The sequence below is a fragment of the Oncorhynchus mykiss genome, chromosome 6, assembly GCF_013265735.2.
Source record: "Oncorhynchus mykiss isolate Arlee chromosome 6, USDA_OmykA_1.1, whole genome shotgun sequence".
NCBI lineage: Eukaryota > Metazoa > Chordata > Actinopteri > Salmoniformes > Salmonidae > Oncorhynchus > Oncorhynchus mykiss.
This window is the reverse complement of record NC_048570.1, coordinates 88717123-88737275: the sequence shown is the minus strand read 5'-3', so window position 1 is coordinate 88737275 and position 20153 is coordinate 88717123. Positions and strand designations below refer to the sequence as shown.

The 20153-nt window shown below is 44.4% G+C and overlaps 1 protein-coding gene across 1 annotated transcript in view; it reads left to right on the top strand.

The window, feature by feature from the left end:
* uacab (uveal autoantigen with coiled-coil domains and ankyrin repeats b) overlaps positions 1-20153 on the top strand; it is an 85509-nt gene that overhangs the window by 46746 nt on the left and 18610 nt on the right. Inside the window, exons 3-7 of the mRNA XM_036981419.1 lie at positions 4256-4344; positions 5590-5654; positions 8153-8210; positions 11856-11926; positions 12063-12169. Of these exons, the coding sequence (XP_036837314.1) occupies positions 4256-4344; positions 5590-5654; positions 8153-8210; positions 11856-11926; positions 12063-12169 (390 nt within the window). The remainder of the gene's footprint in view (positions 1-4255; positions 4345-5589; positions 5655-8152; positions 8211-11855; positions 11927-12062; positions 12170-20153) is intronic.

Below are 20153 nucleotides of genomic sequence, written 5' to 3'. Positions count from 1 at the left end.
TTCTCACCATACAGTACATACTGAAACCTCTTCTCACCATACAGTACATACTGAAACCTCTTCTCACCATACAGTACATACTGAAACCTCTTCTCGCCATGCAGTACATACTGAAACCTCTTCTCGCCATAGTGTACATACTGAAACCTCTTCTCGCCATGCAGTACATACTGAAACCTCTTCTCGTCATGCAGTACATACTGAAACCTCTTCTCGCCATGCAGTACATACTGAAACCTCTTCTCACCATAGTGTACATACTGAAACCTCTTCTCGCCATGCAGTACAGACTGAAACCTCTTCTCACCATAGTGTACATACTGAAACCTCTTCTCGCCATGCAGTACAGACTGAAACCTCTTCTCACCATAGTGTACATACTGAAACCTCTTCTCACCATAGTGTACATACTGAAATCTCTTCTCACCATACAGTACATACTGAAACCTCTTCTCACCATACAGTACATACTGAAACCTCTTTTCACCATACAGTACATACTGAAACCTCTTCTCACCATACAGTACATACTGAAACCTCTTCTCACCATACAGTACATACTGAAACCTCTTCTCACCATACAGTACATACTGAAACCTCTTCTCACCATACAGTACATACTGAAACCTCTTCTCACCATACAGTACATACTGAAACCTCTTCTCACCATACAGTACATACTGAAACCTCTTCTCACCATACAGTACATACTGAAACCTCTTCTCACCATACAGTACATACTGAAACCTCTTCTCACCATACAGTACATACTGAAACCTCTTCTCGCCATGCAGTACATACTGAAACCTCTTCTCGCCATAGTGTACATACTGAAACCTCTTCTCGCCATGCAGTACATACTGAAACCTCTTCTCTCCATGCAGTACATACTGAAACCTCTTCTCACCATACAGTACATACTGAAACCTCTTTTCACCATACAGTACATACTGAAACCTCTTCTCGCCATACAGTACATACTGAAACCTATTCTCGCCATACAGTACATACTGAAACCTCTTCTCGCCATACAGTACATACTGAAACCTCTTCTCGCCATACAGTACATACTGAAACCTCTTCTCGCCATGCAGTACATACTGAAACCTCTTCTCGCCATGCAGTACATACTGAAACCTCTTCTCGCCATGCAGTACATACTGAAACCTCTTCTCGCCATGCAGTACATACTGAAACCTCTTCTCGTCATGCAGTACATACTGAAACCTCTTCTCGCCATGCAGTACATACTGAAACCTCTTCTCGCCATGCAGTACATACTGAAACCTCTTCTCTCCATGCAGTACATACTGAAACCTCTTCTCTCCATGCAGTACATACTGAAACCTCTTCTCTCCATGCAGTACATACTGAAACCTCTTCTTGCCATGCAGTACATACTGAAGCTTCTGATTCTCAAAGAACAAAACACCGCCCTCCCAAAGCATCACTTCTAGATCCCAATAGCATTGTTGTGACATGGCAACAGTTTAGTTATTCAAACAGATTCCTGAATCCATTTGTCCAACAAGACTAATGTTGTGCTTAGTTGGCGTGTCACCGGTTATCCACAGCGCTGCAGGCATATATATATGGCTTACAGGCCCCAGGGTCAAGGTCTCCGGCTGCAGACTGAGTTTCTCAAGCGCCATCAACACAGCTTTTAATACCGGCGCCTGAGACGAGGTGTCAGGACGCCTGTCTCCTTGGAGGATCTATCAAGGTTAATGCATAAACAAGTTGCGGGCTGTGAGGCGTATTGGTTTACAAACAGATGTTTTTCCCGTATGTGTGGGGCCGGGGCATGGCTGGGGAAACTGACGGATGTGGGTCAGGAAGAGGGACACGGTCGATGTGTTAAGAGTGGCTAACAAGGGACCAACTAATCCAGGGTTTAGGTTGTTCAAACAAACCCAGGGATGTTAAGGGGCATATTTGTTGAAGATTTAAGTGACAAAGATGGAGGACCGTAAAAGAAAGGGGATGGGAAACAGGAGAATAGAGGGCCAGGGATTAAACGGGAGAATAGAGGGCCAGGGATTAAACGGGAGAATAGAGGGCCAGGGAGTAAACGGGAGAATAGAGGGCCGGGGAGTAAACGGGAGAATAGAGGGCCGGGGAGTAAACGGGAGAATAGAGGGCCGGGGAGTAAACGGGAGAATAGAGGGCCGGGGAGTAAACGGGAGAATAGAGGGCCGGGGAGTAAACGGGAGAATAGAGGGCCGGGGATTAAACGGGATAATAGAGGGCCGGGGAGTAAACGGGAGAATAGAGGGCCGGGGATTAAACGGGAGAATAGAGGGCCGGGGAGTAAACGGGAGAATAGAGGGCCGGGGAGTAAACGGGAGAATAGAGGGCCGGGGAGTAAACGGGAGAATAGAGGGCCGGGGAGTAAACGGGAGAATAGAGGGCCGGGGAGTAAACGGGAGAATAGAGGGCCGGGGAGTAAACGGGAGAATAGAGGGCCGGGGAGTAAACGGGAGAATAGAGGGCCGGGGAGTAAACGGGAGAATAGAGGGCCGGGGAGTAAACGGGAGAATAGAGGGCCGGGGAGTAAACGGGAGAATAGATGGCCGGGGAGTAAACGGGAGAATAGAGGGCCGGGGAGTAAACGGGAGAATAGAGGGCCGGGGAGTAAACGGGAGAATAGAGGGCCGGGGAGTAAACGGGAGAATAGAGGGCCGGGGATTAAACGGGAGAATAGAGGGCCGGGGAGTAAACGGGAGAATAGAGGGCCGGGGAGTAAACGGGAGAATAGAGGGCCGGGGATTAAACGGGAGAATAGAGGGCCGGGGATTAAACGGGAGAATAGAGGGCCGGGGATTAAACGGGAGAATAGAGGGCCGGGGATTAAACGGGAGAATAGAGGGCCGGGGAGAATAGAGGGCCGGGGAGTAAACGGGAGAATAGAGGGCCGGAGATTAAACGGGAGAATAGAGGGCCGGGGAGTAAACGGGAGAATAGAGGGCCGGGGATTAAACGGGAGGAAAAGAAGATCAGGGGGTAAACGGGAGGAAAAGAAGGTCAGGGGGTAAACGGGAGAATAGAGGGCCAGGGATTAAACGGGAGAAAAGAGGGTCAGGGAGTAAACGGGAGAATAGAGGGCCAGGGATTAAACGGGAGAAAAGAGGGCCAGGGATTAATCGGGAGAATAGAGGGCCAGGGATTAAACGGGAGAATAGAGGGCCAGGGAGTAAACGGGAGAATAGAGGGCCAGGGAGTAAACGGGAGAATAGAGGGCCAGGGAGTAAACGGGAGAATAGAGGGCCAGGGAGTAAATGGGAGAATAGAGGGCCAGGGAGTAAACGGGAGAATAGAGGGCCAGGGAGTAAACGGGAGAATAGAGGGCCAGGGAGTAAACGGGAGAATAGAGGGCCAGGGAGTAAACGGGAGAATAGAGGGCCAGGGAGTAAACGGGAGAATAGAGGGCCAGGGAGTAAACGGGAGAATAGAGGGCCAGGGAGTAAACGGGAGAATAGAGGGCCAGGGGGTAGACGGGAGAATAGAGGGCCAGGGGGTAGACGGGAGAAAGCGGGCCAGGGGGTAAACGGGAGAAAGCGGGTCAGGGGGTAAACGGGAGAAAGCGGGTCAGGGGGTAAACGGGAGAAAGCGGGGCAGGGGGTAAGCGGGAGAAAGCGGGTCAGGGGGTAAACGGGAGAAAGCGGGTCAGGGGGTAAACGGGAGAAAGCGGGTCAGGGAGTAAACGGGAGAAAGCGGGTCAGGGGGTAAACGGGAGAAAGCGGGTCAGGGGGTAAACGGGAGAAAGCGGGTCAGGGAGTAAACGGGAGAAAGGGGGTCAGGGAGTAAACGGGAGAAAGCGGGTCAGGGAGTAAACGGGAGAAAGCGGTTCAGGGGGTAAACGGGAGAAAGCGGGTCAGGGAGTAAACGGTAAACAGTGTTAGTCATGTTTGCAATAGTGTAGATATTGTCCTTTTCACGATGATGATCATGACGGGTATTTGATAGCTTCGCTGCCTTAACAATCCCTTATGGGTTGTTGGATCCCATAATGTGAAAATGCTCTTCAAGAACTTGTCGTCCTGCTGCCTCATAGTTTTTACGGGTCTAAGGTTTCTGCACCCAGAATGCTGATCTAGCCGATAGGGTTAGCCAGCATCAATTTACAGAGTTCTTTTCTCTGGCTCCATAATACACTCTTTCACTTCACCCTTCTCCAAGCCTCTCCAAACCTGCTCGTACTCCGACCTACTGCGCTTTCCCTCCCTTCACACGCTCTCTCCATCTCTCAACGCAGGTTCCACCTCTCTGCAACCAGGGGCCACCTGGACTGTCTCAATCTCATCCTGGGCCACAGCGTTGACCTCACAGCCACCGATGCCACCGGTGAGAGAATGACAGATGAAGTTCATGGTTATACATTTACATGTTAGTCATTTAGCAGACGCTCTTATCCAGAGAGACTTACATGTTAGTCATTTAGCAGACACTCTTATCCAGAGAGACTTACATGTTAGTCATTTAGCAGACACTCTTATCCAGAGAGACTTACATGTTAGTCATTTAGCAGACACACTTATCCAGAGAGACTTACATGTTAGTCATTTAGCAGACACTCTTATCCAGAGAGACTTACAGTAGTGAGTGAATACATTTTTGTACTGGTCCCCCATAACCCTGGCATTGCAAGCACCTATGCATGGTGCGCTACAGAACAGTCCATAGGAGAGCATTTCCACCAAGCCCATCTTTGGTGAAATCTTTCTAAGGGACGCGGATGTCAATTTAAGGCAGCCTCTTCCAGAACACAAATATGAAGGCAACATGCAACAATTTCATTGATTTTACTGAGTTACAGTTCATATGAGGAAATCAGTCAATTGAAATAAATAAATTAGGCCCTAATCTCTGGATTTCACTTGACTGGGAATACAGATATGCATTTGTTAGTGACAGATATCTGACAATAGAATGGGCCTCAGGATCTCATCATGGTATTTTTGTCCGTTCAAATTGCCATTGATAAAATGCACTTGTGTTCGTTGTCTGTAGTTTAATGCCTGACCATACCATAACCCCACTGCCACCATGGGGCACTCTGTTCACAATGTTGATATCAGCAAATCACTGGCCATACACGTGGTCTGCGGTTGTGAGGCCGGTTGGACGTACTGCATAATTATCTAAAACGATTTCAATTATCTGGCAACCGTTCTGGTGGACATTCCTGCAGTCAGCATGCTAATTGTACACTCCCTCAAAACATGAGACACCTGTGGCATTGTGTGACAAAACTGCACATGTTAGTGGCCCTTTATTGTCCCCAGCACAAGGTACACCTGTGTAATGATAATGCTGTTTAATTGACTTCTTGATATACCACATCTGTCAGGTGGATAGATTATCTTGGCAATGGAGAAATGCTCACTAAGAGGGATATAACCAAATTTGTGCAAATCATTTGAGAGAAATAAGATTTTTGTGCGTATGGAACATTTCTGGGATGTTTTATTTCAGCTCATGAAACATGGGACCAACACATGACATGTTGCGTTTATATTTTTGCTCAGTGTAGATTATGGAAGATATTGATTTTGTGTATTGCTGATCTCTTGAGTTGTTTTCTTGCAGGTAAAAACGCCCTTCATCTAGCTTCCAGAAACGGCCAGTCGCTTTGTGTGCAGAAGCTATTGCAGGTACAGTCACTTAAAACAACGGCCTCCGTTCACATTAACTTACCTGTGTTATCTGTGCATCATGAAACGGACATCTGACCGAAATGTGCCGCAACATGTACTTTTGGGGCTTAGTTGCCAGGTGTCAGGGGTGGTTTCAGATTAAATCTAGTCCGGGACTAAAATACCAAAATTACCAAAAGTATGTGGACACCCTTTCAAATGAGTGGATTCAGCTATTTCGGCCACACCCGTTGCTGACAGGTGTATAAAATAGAGCGCGTAGTCATGCAATCTCCATAGACAAACATTGGCAATAGAGTTTCCCGTATTTGAAGAGCTCTTTGAGCTATTTGAATTTCATCGTGGTATCGTCACAGGATTGCCACCTTTCCACAAGTTAGTTCATCATATTTCTGCTCTGCTAGAGCTGCCTTGGTCAACTGTAAGTGTTGTCATTGTGAAGTGGAAAAATATAAGATCAACAACGGCTCAGCTGCGAAGTGGTAGGCAACACAAGCTCACAGAAGGACTGTCGAGTGCTGAAGCACACATCGCCTAAAAATCACCTGTCCTCGGATTGCAACATTCCCTACCAAGTTCCAAGCTGCCTCTGGAGGCAATGTCAGCACAATAACTGTTTTTCGGGAACTTCATGAAATGGGTTTCCATGGCCGAGCAGCCGCACACAAGCCTAAGATCACCACGCGCAATGCCAAGCGTCAGCTGGAGTGGTGTAAAGCTCCCCGCCATTGGACTCTGGAGCAGTGGAAACACGTTCTCTGGAGTGATGAATCACGCTTCACCATCTGCCAGTCCGACGGACGAATCTAGGTTTGGTGGATGCAGAGAGACCGCTACCTGCCCGAATGCATAGTGACAACTGTAAAGTTTGGTGGAGGAGAAATAATATTCTGGGACTGTTATTCATGGTTTGGGCTAGTCCCCTTAGTTCCAGTGAAGGGAAATCTTTACGCTACAGCATACAATGACATTCTAGATAATTCTGTGCTTCCAACTTTGTGGCAACATTTTGGGAAGTTTCAGAATGATAATGCCCCTGTGTACAAGTAAGGTACATACAGAAATGTTTAGTCGATCGGTGTGGAATAACTTTACTAGCCTACACAGAGCCCTGACCTCAACCCCATCAAACACCTTTGGGATGAATTGGAATGCTGACTGCGAGCCAGGCCTAATCGCCCAAAATCTGTGCTCAACCTCACTAATGCTCTTGTGGCTGAATGGAACCGATGCCCACAGCAATGTTCCAACATCTAGTGGAAAGCCTTCCCAGAAGAGTGGAGGCTATTATAGCAGCAAAACACCATTTTAATGCCCATGATTTTGGAATGAGATGTTTGATGAGCAGGTGTCCACATACTTTTGGCCATGTGGTGAACTGTACATGTCTTGGAAACCGGTCCATAATGTTCAAGGTGCATTACCAATACTTCTCTCAGTTCTTTGAGGAATAACATTTTGTTGGTTTTACTCGCCAGACATCAGCTGCAGTGATATTGAAACATGTTTGAAATATATTTGATCTGTTTACAGTGACTAAATTGTGCAATTGTAGGCTGAATGGTTGTTGAAGAACGGTGTTTTTGTTTGGCACAGTCCCTGATAGGGCAACAGTAGCCCCTGATATGGCAACAGTAGCCCCTGATATGGCAACAGTAGCCCCTGATAGGGCAACAGTAGCAGTCTGTTGAGTTGCTATTAATTTATGTGTTTACAATAAGGCCCTGTGTTCAAACAAGCCACCGGCCACATTAAGTGCCGCCCCCCCCTGAAAGGAATGGCAGCTTACCAGCGGGGGTGTTGGTCGTGTTGACAAGGCTGCCCTCTCGCAAACCATGCCGTCATCGCGCTTGACATAGCAACCCAACTCCCGGGCCGAGGGGAAAATCCTACTTGCCCCCCGACCCCCACTAGAGGTGTAGAATTCCATGCCCCCCAACCCCTCCCGTAGCTGTTATCTGACCTGGCTACTCGTTTTGGGACCTTGTTGCTAGAGAGAGCAGGGTTTTTCTAGTGGGCCCTGAGAAGGCCCGAGCTAGGAGACCTTAAAGGCCTGCTGTTGGCATTCAGCCTTAAACAGCTCTCTTGGCTGTCAATGCTACAGCATTATTATCAGCCTCTGTCTGACTGACTGTCTCTGTCTGTGTGAGATGATATCACAGTGAACACTACGTTGATAGCCTTACGTGACCCTGCTGCAGAGACTCATCCAATTGGAGATGCAGATGCCAGGAAGATTCTGTCACTTTGATGCCATCCTCAAAGTCGGGACTCGGACGAGATTGAAACGACTCGTTGTACAGCAAAGCTATACCAAAACATTTCTCCCCTCAATGTTGCCATCCTGTTGTATATTAATAGACCTAAGGGATTGCTCCCACAGAGTCTTCTTTTGAGAGATGCAAGCAGAAATGTAAGAAGAGTTTTGTCAGGGTGAGTGGCTCAGGTTTTTAAGAGGCGTATTCAATTTGAGGATGATTTGTGTGGTTTTGCAGCACAACTGTCCTGTGGGGAATGTGGACTTGCAGGGGAGGACCGCTCTGCACGACGCTGGTGAGAAACCGTTTGGATCCTCCTCTCCTCTGTCATTACAGTAGATGCCTTTTACTTCTCTACTTTCTCTAATCTGGTGTAATGAGCTGCCCAAGAGATCCTAATGAACACCGGCAGACAGATGTACACACCAGAGTCGGTACATAGATGTGCTTTGTATTGACGATTGATGACCCAATGCAGTATTACACTGTATGACATTCACTTCACATACTATCATGACAGGTTCCTGATAGATTGATAGGAACATGATAGGTTCCTGATAGATTGATAGGTTCCTGATAGATTGATAGGTTCCTGATAGATTGATAGGAACATGATAGGTTCCTGATAGATTGATAGGAACATGATAGGTTCCTGATAGATTGATAGGTTCCTGATAGATTGATAGGTTCCTGATAGATTCCTGATAGATTGATAGGTTCCTGATAGATTGATAGGTTCCTGATAGATTGATAGGTTCCTGATAGATTGATAGAATGATAGGAACATGGTAGAATGATAGGAACATGATGGAATGATAGGAACATGATGGAATGATAGGAACATGATGGAATGATAGGAACATGATGGAATAATGGAATCCTGATAGATTGATAGGAACATGATGGAATGATAGGAACATGATGGAATGATAGGAACATGATAGGATTCTGATAGATTGATAGGAACATGATGGAATGATAGGAACATGATAGGATCCTGATAGATTGATAGGAACATGATAGGATCCTGATGGATTGCTAGGAACATGATAGGTTGATAGGAACACGATAGATTGCTAGGAACATGATAGGTTGATAGGAACATGATAGGTTCCTGCTGGATTGCTAGGAACATGATAGGTTGATAGGAACACGATAGATTGATAGGAACATGATAGGTTCCTGATAGATTGATAGGAGCATGGTAGATTGATAGGAACATGATAGGTTCCTGATAGATTGATAGGAGCATGGTAAATTGATAGGAACATGATAGGTTCCTGATAGATTGATAGGTTCCTGATAGATTGATAGGAACATGATAGGTTCCTGATAGATTGATAGGTTCCTGATAGATTGATAGGAACATGATAGGTTCCTGATAGATTGATAGGTTCCTGATAGGTTCCTGATAGATTGATAGGTTCCTGATAGATTGATAGGAACATGATAGGTTCCTGATAGATTGATAGGTTCCTGATAGATTGATAGGAACATGATAGGTTCCTGATAGATTGATAGGTTCCTGATAGATTGATAGGTTCCTGATAGATTGATAGGAACATGATAGGTTCCTGATAGATTGATAGGAACATGATAGGTTCCTGATAGATTGATAGGTTCCTGATAGATTGATAGGAACATGATAGGTTCCTGATAGATTGATAGGTTCCTGATAGGTTCCTGATAGATTGATAGGTTCCTGATAGATTAACACGTCTGCTCTTCAGTAATATGATCAGATTTTCTTGAATGTTCTCCACTTCCGATGCTTGAAGAGATTATTTACTCTGATAGAAGTGGCCTGTCAATACTACAGGAGCTCAATATGAGCTGAGAAAAGTCCTTTAAGTCCTTTTACACAAACACCCCATTCTGTCTCTTTGTAGTGCGGTACAACAACAACCTCCAGTACATTGGAATCACATATAGATTCACCTGTTGCACACATGTTTATCCTTACCGTACCTCTACATGTGAGATGTAAACGTGCCAGGGTGAATGCCTGCTGCACAGGATTAATTTCTCATTACTATACCAGTCCTGTACTGAGCTCTGTGTTCATTACTATACCAGTCCTGTACTGAGCTCTGTGTTCATTACTATACCAGTCCTGTACTGAGCTCTGTGTTCATTACTATACCAGTCCCGTACTGAGCTCTGTGTTCATTACTATACCAGTCCCCTACTGAGCTCTGTGTTCATTACTATACCAGTCCCGTACTGAGCTCTGTGTTCATTACTATACCAGTCCCGTACTGAGCTCTGTGTTCATTACTATACCAGTCCTGTACTGAGCTCTGTGTTCATTACTATGCCAGTCCCCTACTGAGCTCTGTGTTCATTACTATACCAGTCCTGTACTGAGCTCTGTGTTCATTACTATACCAGTCCTGTACTGAGCTCTGTGTTCATTACTATACCAGTCCTGTACTGAGCTCTGTGTTCATTACTATACCAGTCCTGTACTGAGCTCTGTGTTCATTACTATACCAGTCCCGTACTGAGCTCTGTGTTCATTACTATACCAGTCCCCTACTGAGCTCTGTGTTCATTACTATACCAGTCCCGTACTGAGCTCTGTGTTCATTACTATACCAGTCCCGTACTGAGCTCTGTGTTCATTACTATGCCAGTCCCCTACTGAGCTCTGTGTTCATTACTATACCAGTCCTGTACTGAGCTCTGTGTTCATTACTATACCAGTCCTGTACTGAGCTCTGTGTTCATTACTATACCAGTCCTGTACTGAGCTCTGTGTTCATTACTATACCAGTCCCGTACTGAGCTCTGTGTTCATTACTATACCAGTCCCCTACTGAGCTCTGTGTTCATTACTATACCAGTCCCGTACTGAGCTCTGTGTTCATTACTATACCAGTCCCGTACTGAGCTCTGTGTTCATTACTATGCCAGTCCCCTACTGAGCTCTGTGTTCATTACTATACCAGTCCTGTACTGAGCTCTGTGTTCATTACTATACCAGTCCTGTACTGAGCTCTGTGTTCATTACTATACCAGTCCTGTACTGAGCTCTGTGTTCATTACTATACCAGTCCTGTACTGAGCTCTGTGTTCATTACTATACCAGTCCTGTACTGAGCTCTGTGTTCATTACTATACCAGTCCCGTACTGAGCTCTGTGTTCATTACTATGCCAGTCCCCTACTGAGCTCTGTGTTCATTACTATACCAGTCCTGTACTGAGCTCTGTGTTCATTACTATACCAGTCCTGTACTGAGCTCTGTGTTCATTACTATACCAGTCCTGTACTGAGCTCTGTGTTCATTACTATACCAGTCCCGTACTGAGCTCTGTGTTCATTACTATACCAGTCCCCTACTGAGCTCTGTGTTCATTACTATACCAGTCCCGTACTGAGCTCTGTGTTCATTACTATACCAGTCCCGTACTGAGCTCTGTGTTCATTACTATGCCAGTCCCCTACTGAGCTCTGTGTTCATTACTATACCAGTCCTGTACTGAGCTCTGTGTTCATTACTATACCAGTCCTGTACTGAGCTCTGTGTTCATTACTATACCAGTCCTGTACTGAGCTCTGTGTTCATTACTATACCAGTCCTGTACTGAGCTCTGTGTTCATTACTATACCAGTCCTGTACTGAGCTCTGTGTTCATTGCTATACCAGTCCTGTACTGAGCTCTGTGTTCATTACTATACCAGTCCCCTACTGAGCTCTGTGTTCATTACTATACCAGTCCTGTACTGAGCTCTGTGTTCATTACTATACCAGTCCCGTACTGAGCTCTGTGTTCATTACTATACCAGTCCCCTACTGAGCTCTGTGTTCATTACTATACCAGTCCCGTACTGAGATCTGTGTTCATCATTTTGATGGCATGAACCTGGAATGATGAAGGCACTGCTGTCCGTTTGCTTGATGATGTGAAATAATGGTTTATTTTTGTGTGTCCAAGTGATGGCAGGCTGCTCCTCTAGCGTCAAACTACTGTGTGACAGCGGGGCCTCTGTAAACGCAAGTGATTTTGTGAGTATTGTTGTCCAATTCATTCACACCTATGCTGCTCTACGTTTATCCTTAACGGACTACTGTAGTAATGAGATAATCATCACAGCCGTGAATCACTAGCTCTGTTGTCCGTGTGTGTGTGTGTGTGCTGCAGGATGGGCGGACTCCTCTGGTGCTGGCTACCCAGATGTGCCATCCACACATCTGCCGGCTGCTGTTGGAGCGAGGGGCCGACATCGCCATCCGTGACAAACAGAACAAGTAAGCTGGTCCACCCAGGGTCCACAAAGCATCACAGCTAGCTACTAAATTAAATGTATTCAAAGCTTCACTTGTTGTTATTCACTTAGTGTGTATTGATGGGGTTCAGTTACAGTGTGTATTGATGGGGTTCAGTTACAGTGTGTATTGATGGGGTTCAGTTACTGTGTGTATTGATGGGGTTCAGTTACAGTGTGTATTGATGGGGTTCACTTAGTGTGTGTATTGATGGGGTTCAGTTACAGTGTGTATTGATGGGGTTCAGTTAGTGTGTATTGATGGGGTTCAGTTAGTGTGTATTGATGGGGTTCAGTTACAGTGTGTATTGATGGGGTTCAGTTACAGTGTGTATTGATGGGGTTCAGTTACAGTGTGTATTGATGAGGTTCAGTTACAGTGTGTATTGATGAGGTTCAGTTACAGTGTGTATTGATGGGGTTCAGTTACAGTGTGTATTGATGGGGTTCAGTTACAGTGTGTATTGATGGGGTTCAGTTAGTGTGTATTGATGGGGTTCAGTTACAGTGTGTATTGATGGGGTTCAGTTACAGTGTGTATTGATGGGGTTCAGTTACAGTGTGTATTGATGAGGTTCAGTTACAGTGTGTATTGATGGGGTTCAGTTACAGTGTGTATTGATGGGGTTCACTTAGTGTGTGTATTGATGGGGTTCAGTTACAGTGTGTGTTGATGGGGTTCAGTTACAGTGTGTATTGATGGGGTTCAGTTACAGTGTGTATTGATGGGGTTCAGTTACAGTGTGTATTGATGGGGTTCAGTTAGTGTGTATTGATGGGGTTCAGTTACAGTGTGTGTTGATGGGGTTCAGTTACAGTGTGTGTTGATGGGGTTCAGTTACAGTGTGTATTGATGGGGTTCAGTTAGTGTGTATTGATGGGGTTCAGTTAGTGTGTATTGATGGGGTTCAGTTAGTGTGTATTGATGGGGTTCAGTTAGTGTGTATTGATGGGGTTCAGTTAGTGTGTATTGATGGGGTTCAGTTAGTGTGTATTGATGGGGTTCAGTTACAGTGTGTATTGATGGGGTTCAGTTACAGTGTGTATTGATGGGGTTCAGTTACAGTGTGTATTGATGGGGTTCAGTTACAGTGTGTATTGATGGGGTTCAGTTACAGTGTGTATTGATGGGGTTCAGTTACAGTGTGTATTGATGGGGTTCAGTTACAGTGTGTATTGATGGGGTTCAGTTAGTGTGTATTGATGGGGTTCAGTTACAGTGTGCATTGATGGGGTTCAGTTACAGTGTGTATTGATGGGGTTCAGTTACAGTGTGTATTGATGGGGTTCAGTTAGTGTGTATTGATGGGGTTCAGTTACAGTGTGTATTGATGGGGTTCAGTTACAGTGTGTATTGATGGGGTTCAGTTACAGTGTGTATTGATGGGGTTCAGTTAGTGTGTATTGATGGGGTTCAGTTACAGTGTGTATTGATGGGGTTCAGTTACAGTGTGTATTGATGGGGTTCAGTTACAGTGTGTATTGATGGGGTTCAGTTACAGTGTGTATTGATGGGGTTCAGTTAGTGTGTATTGATGGGGTTCAGTTACAGTGTGTATTGATGGGGTTCAGTTACAGTGTGTATTGATGGGGTTCAGTTACAGTGTGTATTGATGTGGTTCAGTTAGTGTGTATTGATGGGGTTCAGTTACAGTGTGTATTGATGGGGTTCAGTTACAGTGTGTATTGATGGGGTTCAGTTAGTGTGTATTGATGGGGTTCAGTTACAGTGTGTATTGATGGGGTTCAGTTACAGTGTGTATTGATGGGGTTCAGTTAGTGTGTATTGATGGGGTTCAGTTACAGTGTGTATTGATGGGGTTCAGTTACAGTGTGTATTGATGGGGTTCAGTTAGTGTGTATTGATGGGGTTCAGTTACAGTGTGTATTGATGGGGTTCAGTTACAGTGTGTATTGATGGGGTTCAGTTAGTGTGTATTGATGGGGTTCAGTTACAGTGTGTATTGATGGGGTTCAGTTAGTGTGTATTGATGGGGTTCAGTTACAGTGTGTATTGATGGGGTTCAGTTACAGTGTGTATTGATGGGGTTCAGTTACAGTGTGTATTGATGGGGTTCAGTTACAGTGTGTATTGATGGGGTTCAGTTACAGTGTGTATTGATGGGGTTCAGTTAGTGTGTATTGATGGGGTTCAGTTACAGTGTGTATTGATGGGGTTCAGTTACAGTGTGTATTGATGGGGTTCAGTTACAGTGTGTATTGATGTGGTTCAGTTAGTGTGTATTGATGGGGTTCAGTTACAGTGTGTATTGATGGGGTTCAGTTACAGTGTGTATTGATGGGGTTCAGTTAGTGTGTATTGATGGGGTTCAGTTACAGTGTGTATTGATGGGGTTCAGTTACAGTGTGTATTGATGGGGTTCAGTTACAGTGTGTATTGATGTGGTTCAGTTAGTGTGTATTGATGGGGTTCAGTTACAGTGTGTATTGATGGGGTTCAGTTACAGTGTGTATTGATGGGGTTCAGTTAGTGTGTATTGATGGGGTTCAGTTACAGTGTGTATTGATGGGGTTCAGTTACAGTGTGTATTGATGGGGTTCAGTTACAGTGTGTATTGATGGGGTTCAGTTAGTGTGTATTGATGGGGTTCAGTTACAGTGTGTATTGATGGGGTTCAGTTACAGTGTGTATTGATGGGGTTCAGTTAGTGTGTATTGATGGGGTTCAGTTACAGTGTGTATTGATGGGGTTCAGTTACAGTGTGTATTGATGGGGTTCAGTTACAGTGTGTATTGATGGGGTTCAGTTACAGTGTGTATTGATGGGGTTCAGTTAGTGTGTATTGATGGGGTTCAGTTACAGTGTGTATTGATGGGGTTCAGTTACAGTGTGTATTGATGGGGTTCAGTTACAGTGTGTATTGATGGGGTTCAGTTACAGTGTGTATTGATGGGGTTCAGTTACAGTGTGTATTGATGGGGTTCAGTTACAGTGTGTATTGATGGGGTTCAGTTACAGTGTGTATTGATGGGGTTCACTTAGTGTGTGTATTGATGGGGTTCAGTTACAGTGTGTATTGATGGGGTTCAGTTAGTGTGTATTGATGTGGTTCAGTTAGTGTGTATTGATGGGGTTCAGTTACAGTGTGTATTGATGTGGTTCAGTTAGTGTGTATTGATGGGGTTCAGTTACAGTGTGTATTGATGGGGTTCAGTTAGTGTGTATTGATGGGGTTCAGTTACAGTGTGTATTGATGGGGTTCAGTTACAGTGTGTATTGATGGGGTTCAGTTACAGTGTGTATTGATGGGGTTCAGTTAGTGTGTATTGATGGGGTTCAGTTACAGTGTGTATTGATGGGGTTCAATTACAGTGTGTATTGATGGGGTTCAATTACAGTGTGTATTGATGGGGTTCAGTTAGTGTGTATTGATGGGGTTCAGTTACAGTGTGCATTGATGGGGTTCAGTTACAGTGTGTATTGATGGGGTTCAGTTACAGTGTGTATTGATGGGGTTCAGTTAGTGTGTATTGATGGGGTTCAGTTAGTGTGTATTGATGGGGTTCAGTTACAGTGTGTATTGATGGGGTTCAGTTACAGTGTGTATTGATGGGGTTCAGTTAGTGTGTATTGATGGGGTTCAGTTACAGTGTGTATTGATGGGGTTCAGTTACAGTGTGTATTGATGGGGTTCAGTTACAGTGTGTATTGATGGGGTTCAGTTACAGTGTGTATTGATGGGGTTCAGTTAGTGTGTATTGATGGGGTTCAGTTACAGTGTGTATTGATGGGGTTCAGTTACAGTGTGTATTGATGGGGTTCAGTTACAGTGTGTATTGATGTGGTTCAGTTAGTGTGTATTGATGGGGTTCAGTTACAGTGTGTATTGATGGGGTTCAGTTACAGTGTGTATTGATGGGGTTCAGTTAGTGTGTATTGATGGGGTTCAGTTACAGTGTGTATTGATGGGGTTCAGTTACAGTGTGTATTGATGGGGTTCAGTTACAGTGTGTATTGATGAGGTTCAGTTACAGTGTGTATTGATGAGGTTCAGTTACAGTGTGTATTGATGAGGTTCAGTTACAGTGTGTATTGATGGGGTTCAGTTACAGTGTGTATTGATGGGGTTCAGTTAGTGTGTATTGATGGGGTTCAGTTACAGTGTGTATTGATGGGGTTCAGTTACAGTGTGTATTGATGGGGTTCAGTTACAGTGTGTATTGATGAGGTTCAGTTACAGTGTGTATTGATGGGGTTCAGTTACAGTGTGTATTGATGGGGTTCACTTAGTGTGTGTATTGATGGGGTTAAGTTACAGTGTGTGTTGATGGGGTTCAGTTACAGTGTGTATTGATGGGGTTCAGTTACAGTGTGTATTGATGGGGTTCAGTTACAGTGTGTATTGATGGGGTTCAGTTAGTGTGTATTGATGGGGTTCAGTTACAGTGTGTGTTGATGGGGTTCAGTTACAGTGTGTGTTGATGGGGTTCAGTTACAGTGTGTATTGATGGGGTTCAGTTAGTGTGTATTGATGGGGTTCAGTTAGTGTGTATTGATGGGGTTCAGTTAGTGTGTATTGATGGGGTTCAGTTAGTGTGTATTGATGGGGTTCAGTTAGTGTGTATTGATGGGGTTCAGTTACAGTGTGTATTGATGGGGTTCAGTTACAGTGTGTATTGATGGGGTTCAGTTACAGTGTGTATTGATGGGGTTCAGTTACAGTGTGTATTGATGGGGTTCAGTTACAGTGTGTATTGATGGGGTTCAGTTACAGTGTGTATTGATGGGGTTCAGTTACAGTGTGTATTGATGGGGTTCAGTTAGTGTGTATTGATGGGGTTCAGTTACAGTGTGCATTGATGGGGTTCAGTTACAGTGTGTATTGATGGGGTTCAGTTACAGTGTGTATTGATGGGGTTCAGTTAGTGTGTATTGATGGGGTTCAGTTACAGTGTGTATTGATGGGGTTCAGTTACAGTGTGTATTGATGGGGTTCAGTTACAGTGTGTATTGATGGGGTTCAGTTAGTGTGTATTGATGGGGTTCAGTTACAGTGTGTATTGATGGGGTTCAGTTACAGTGTGTATTGATGGGGTTCAGTTACAGTGTGTATTGATGGGGTTCAGTTACAGTGTGTATTGATGGGGTTCAGTTAGTGTGTATTGATGGGGTTCAGTTACAGTGTGTATTGATGGGGTTCAGTTACAGTGTGTATTGATGGGGTTCAGTTACAGTGTGTATTGATGTGGTTCAGTTAGTGTGTATTGATGGGGTTCAGTTACAGTGTGTATTGATGGGGTTCAGTTACAGTGTGTATTGATGGGGTTCAGTTAGTGTGTATTGATGGGGTTCAGTTACAGTGTGTATTGATGGGGTTCAGTTACAGTGTGTATTGATGGGGTTCAGTTAGTGTGTATTGATGGGGTTCAGTTACAGTGTGTATTGATGGGGTTCAGTTACAGTGTGTATTGATGGGGTTCAGTTAGTGTGTATTGATGGGGTTCAGTTACAGTGTGTATTGATGGGGTTCAGTTACAGTGTGTATTGATGGGGTTCAGTTAGTGTGTATTGATGGGGTTCAGTTACAGTGTGTATTGATGGGGTTCAGTTAGTGTGTATTGATGGGGTTCAGTTACAGTGTGTATTGATGGGGTTCAGTTACAGTGTGTATTGATGGGGTTCAGTTACAGTGTGTATTGATGGGGTTCAGTTACAGTGTGTATTGATGGGGTTCAGTTACAGTGTGTATTGATGGGGTTCAGTTAGTGTGTATTGATGGGGTTCAGTTACAGTGTGTATTGATGGGGTTCAGTTACAGTGTGTATTGATGGGGTTCAGTTACAGTGTGTATTGATGGGGTTCAGTTACAGTGTGTATTGATGTGGTTCAGTTAGTGTGTATTGATGGGGTTCAGTTACAGTGTGTATTGATGGGGTTCAGTTACAGTGTGTATTGATGGGGTTCAGTTAGTGTGTATTGATGGGGTTCAGTTACAGTGTGTATTGATGGGGTTCAGTTACAGTGTGTATTGATGGGGTTCAGTTACAGTGTGTATTGATGTGGTTCAGTTAGTGTGTATTGATGGGGTTCAGTTACAGTGTGTATTGATGGGGTTCAGTTACAGTGTGTATTGATGGGGTTCAGTTAGTGTGTATTGATGGGGTTCAGTTACAGTGTGTATTGATGGGGTTCAGTTACAGTGTGTATTGATGGGGTTCAGTTACAGTGTGTATTGATGGGGTTCAGTTAGTGTGTATTGATGGGGTTCAGTTACAGTGTGTATTGATGGGGTTCAGTTACAGTGTGTATTGATGGGGTTCAGTTAGTGTGTATTGATGGGGTTCAGTTACAGTGTGTATTGATGGGGTTCAGTTACAGTGTGTATTGATGGGGTTCAGTTACAGTGTGTATTGATGGGGTTCAGTTACAGTGTGTATTGATGGGGTTCAGTTAGTGTGTATTGATGGGGTTCAGTTACAGTGTGTATTGATGGGGTTCAGTTACAGTGTGTATTGATGGGGTTCAGTTACAGTGTGTATTGATGGGGTTCAGTTACAGTGTGTATTGATGGGGTTCAGTTACAGTGTGTATTGATGGGGTTCAGTTACAGTGTGTATTGATGGGGTTCACTTAGTGTGTGTATTGATGGGGTTCAGTTACAGTGTGTATTGATGGGGTTCAGTTAGTGTGTATTGATGTGGTTCAGTTAGTGTGTATTGATGGGGTTCAGTTACAGTGTGTATTGATGTGGTTCAGTTAGTGTGTATTGATGGGGTTCAGTTACAGTGTGTATTGATGGGGTTCAGTTAGTGTGTATTGATGGGGTTCAGTTACAGTGTGTATTGATGGGGTTCAGTTACAGTGTGTATTGATGGGGTTCAGTTACAGTGTGTATTGATGGGGTTCAGTTAGTGTGTATTGATGGGGTTCAGTTACAGTGTGTATTGATGGGGTTCAATTACAGTGTGTATTGATGGGGTTCAATTACAGTGTGTATTGATGGGGTTCAGTTAGTGTGTATTGATGGGGTTCAGTTACAGTGTGCATTGATGGGGTTCAGTTACAGTGTGTATTGATGGGGTTCAGTTACAGTGTGTATTGATGGGGTTCAGTTAGTGTGTATTGATGGGGTTCAGTTACAGTGTGTATTGATGGGGTTCAGTTACAGTGTGTATTGATGGGGTTCAGTTACAGTGTGTATTGATGGGGTTCAGTTAGTGTGTATTGATGGGGTTCAGTTACAGTGTGTATTGATGGGGTTCAGTTACAGTGTGTATTGATGGGGTTCAGTTACAGTGTGTATTGATGGGGTTCAGTTACAGTGTGTATTGATGGGGTTCAGTTAGTGTGTATTGATGGGGTTCAGTTACAGTGTGTATTGATGGGGTTCAGTTACAGTGTGTATTGATGGGGTTCAGTTACAGTGTGTATTGATGTGGTTCAGTTAGTGTGTATTGATGGGGTTCAGTTACAGTGTGTATTGATGGGGTTCAGTTACAGTGTGTATTGATGGGGTTCAGTTAGTGTGTATTGATGGGGTTCAGTTACAGTGTGTATTGATGGGGTTCAGTTACAGTGTGTATTGATGGGGTTCAGTTACAGTGTGTATTGATGGGGTTCAGTTAGTGTGTATTGATGGGGTTCAGTTACAGTGTGTATTGATGGGGTTCAGTTACAGTGTGTATTGATGGGGTTCAGTTAGTGTGTATTGATGGGGTTCAGTTACAGTGTGTATTGATGGGGTTCAGTTACAGTGTGTATTGATGGGGTTCAGTTACAGTGTGTATTGATGGGGTTCAGTTACAGTGTGTATTGATGGGGTTCAGTTACAGTGTGTATTGATGGGGTTCAGTTACAGTGTGTATTGATGGGGTTCAGTTACAGTGTGTATTGATGGGGTTCAGTTACAGTGTGTATTGATGGGGTTCAGTTACAGTGTGTATTGATGGGGTTCACTTAGTGTGTGTATTGATGGGGTTCAGTTACAGTGTGTATTGATGGGGTT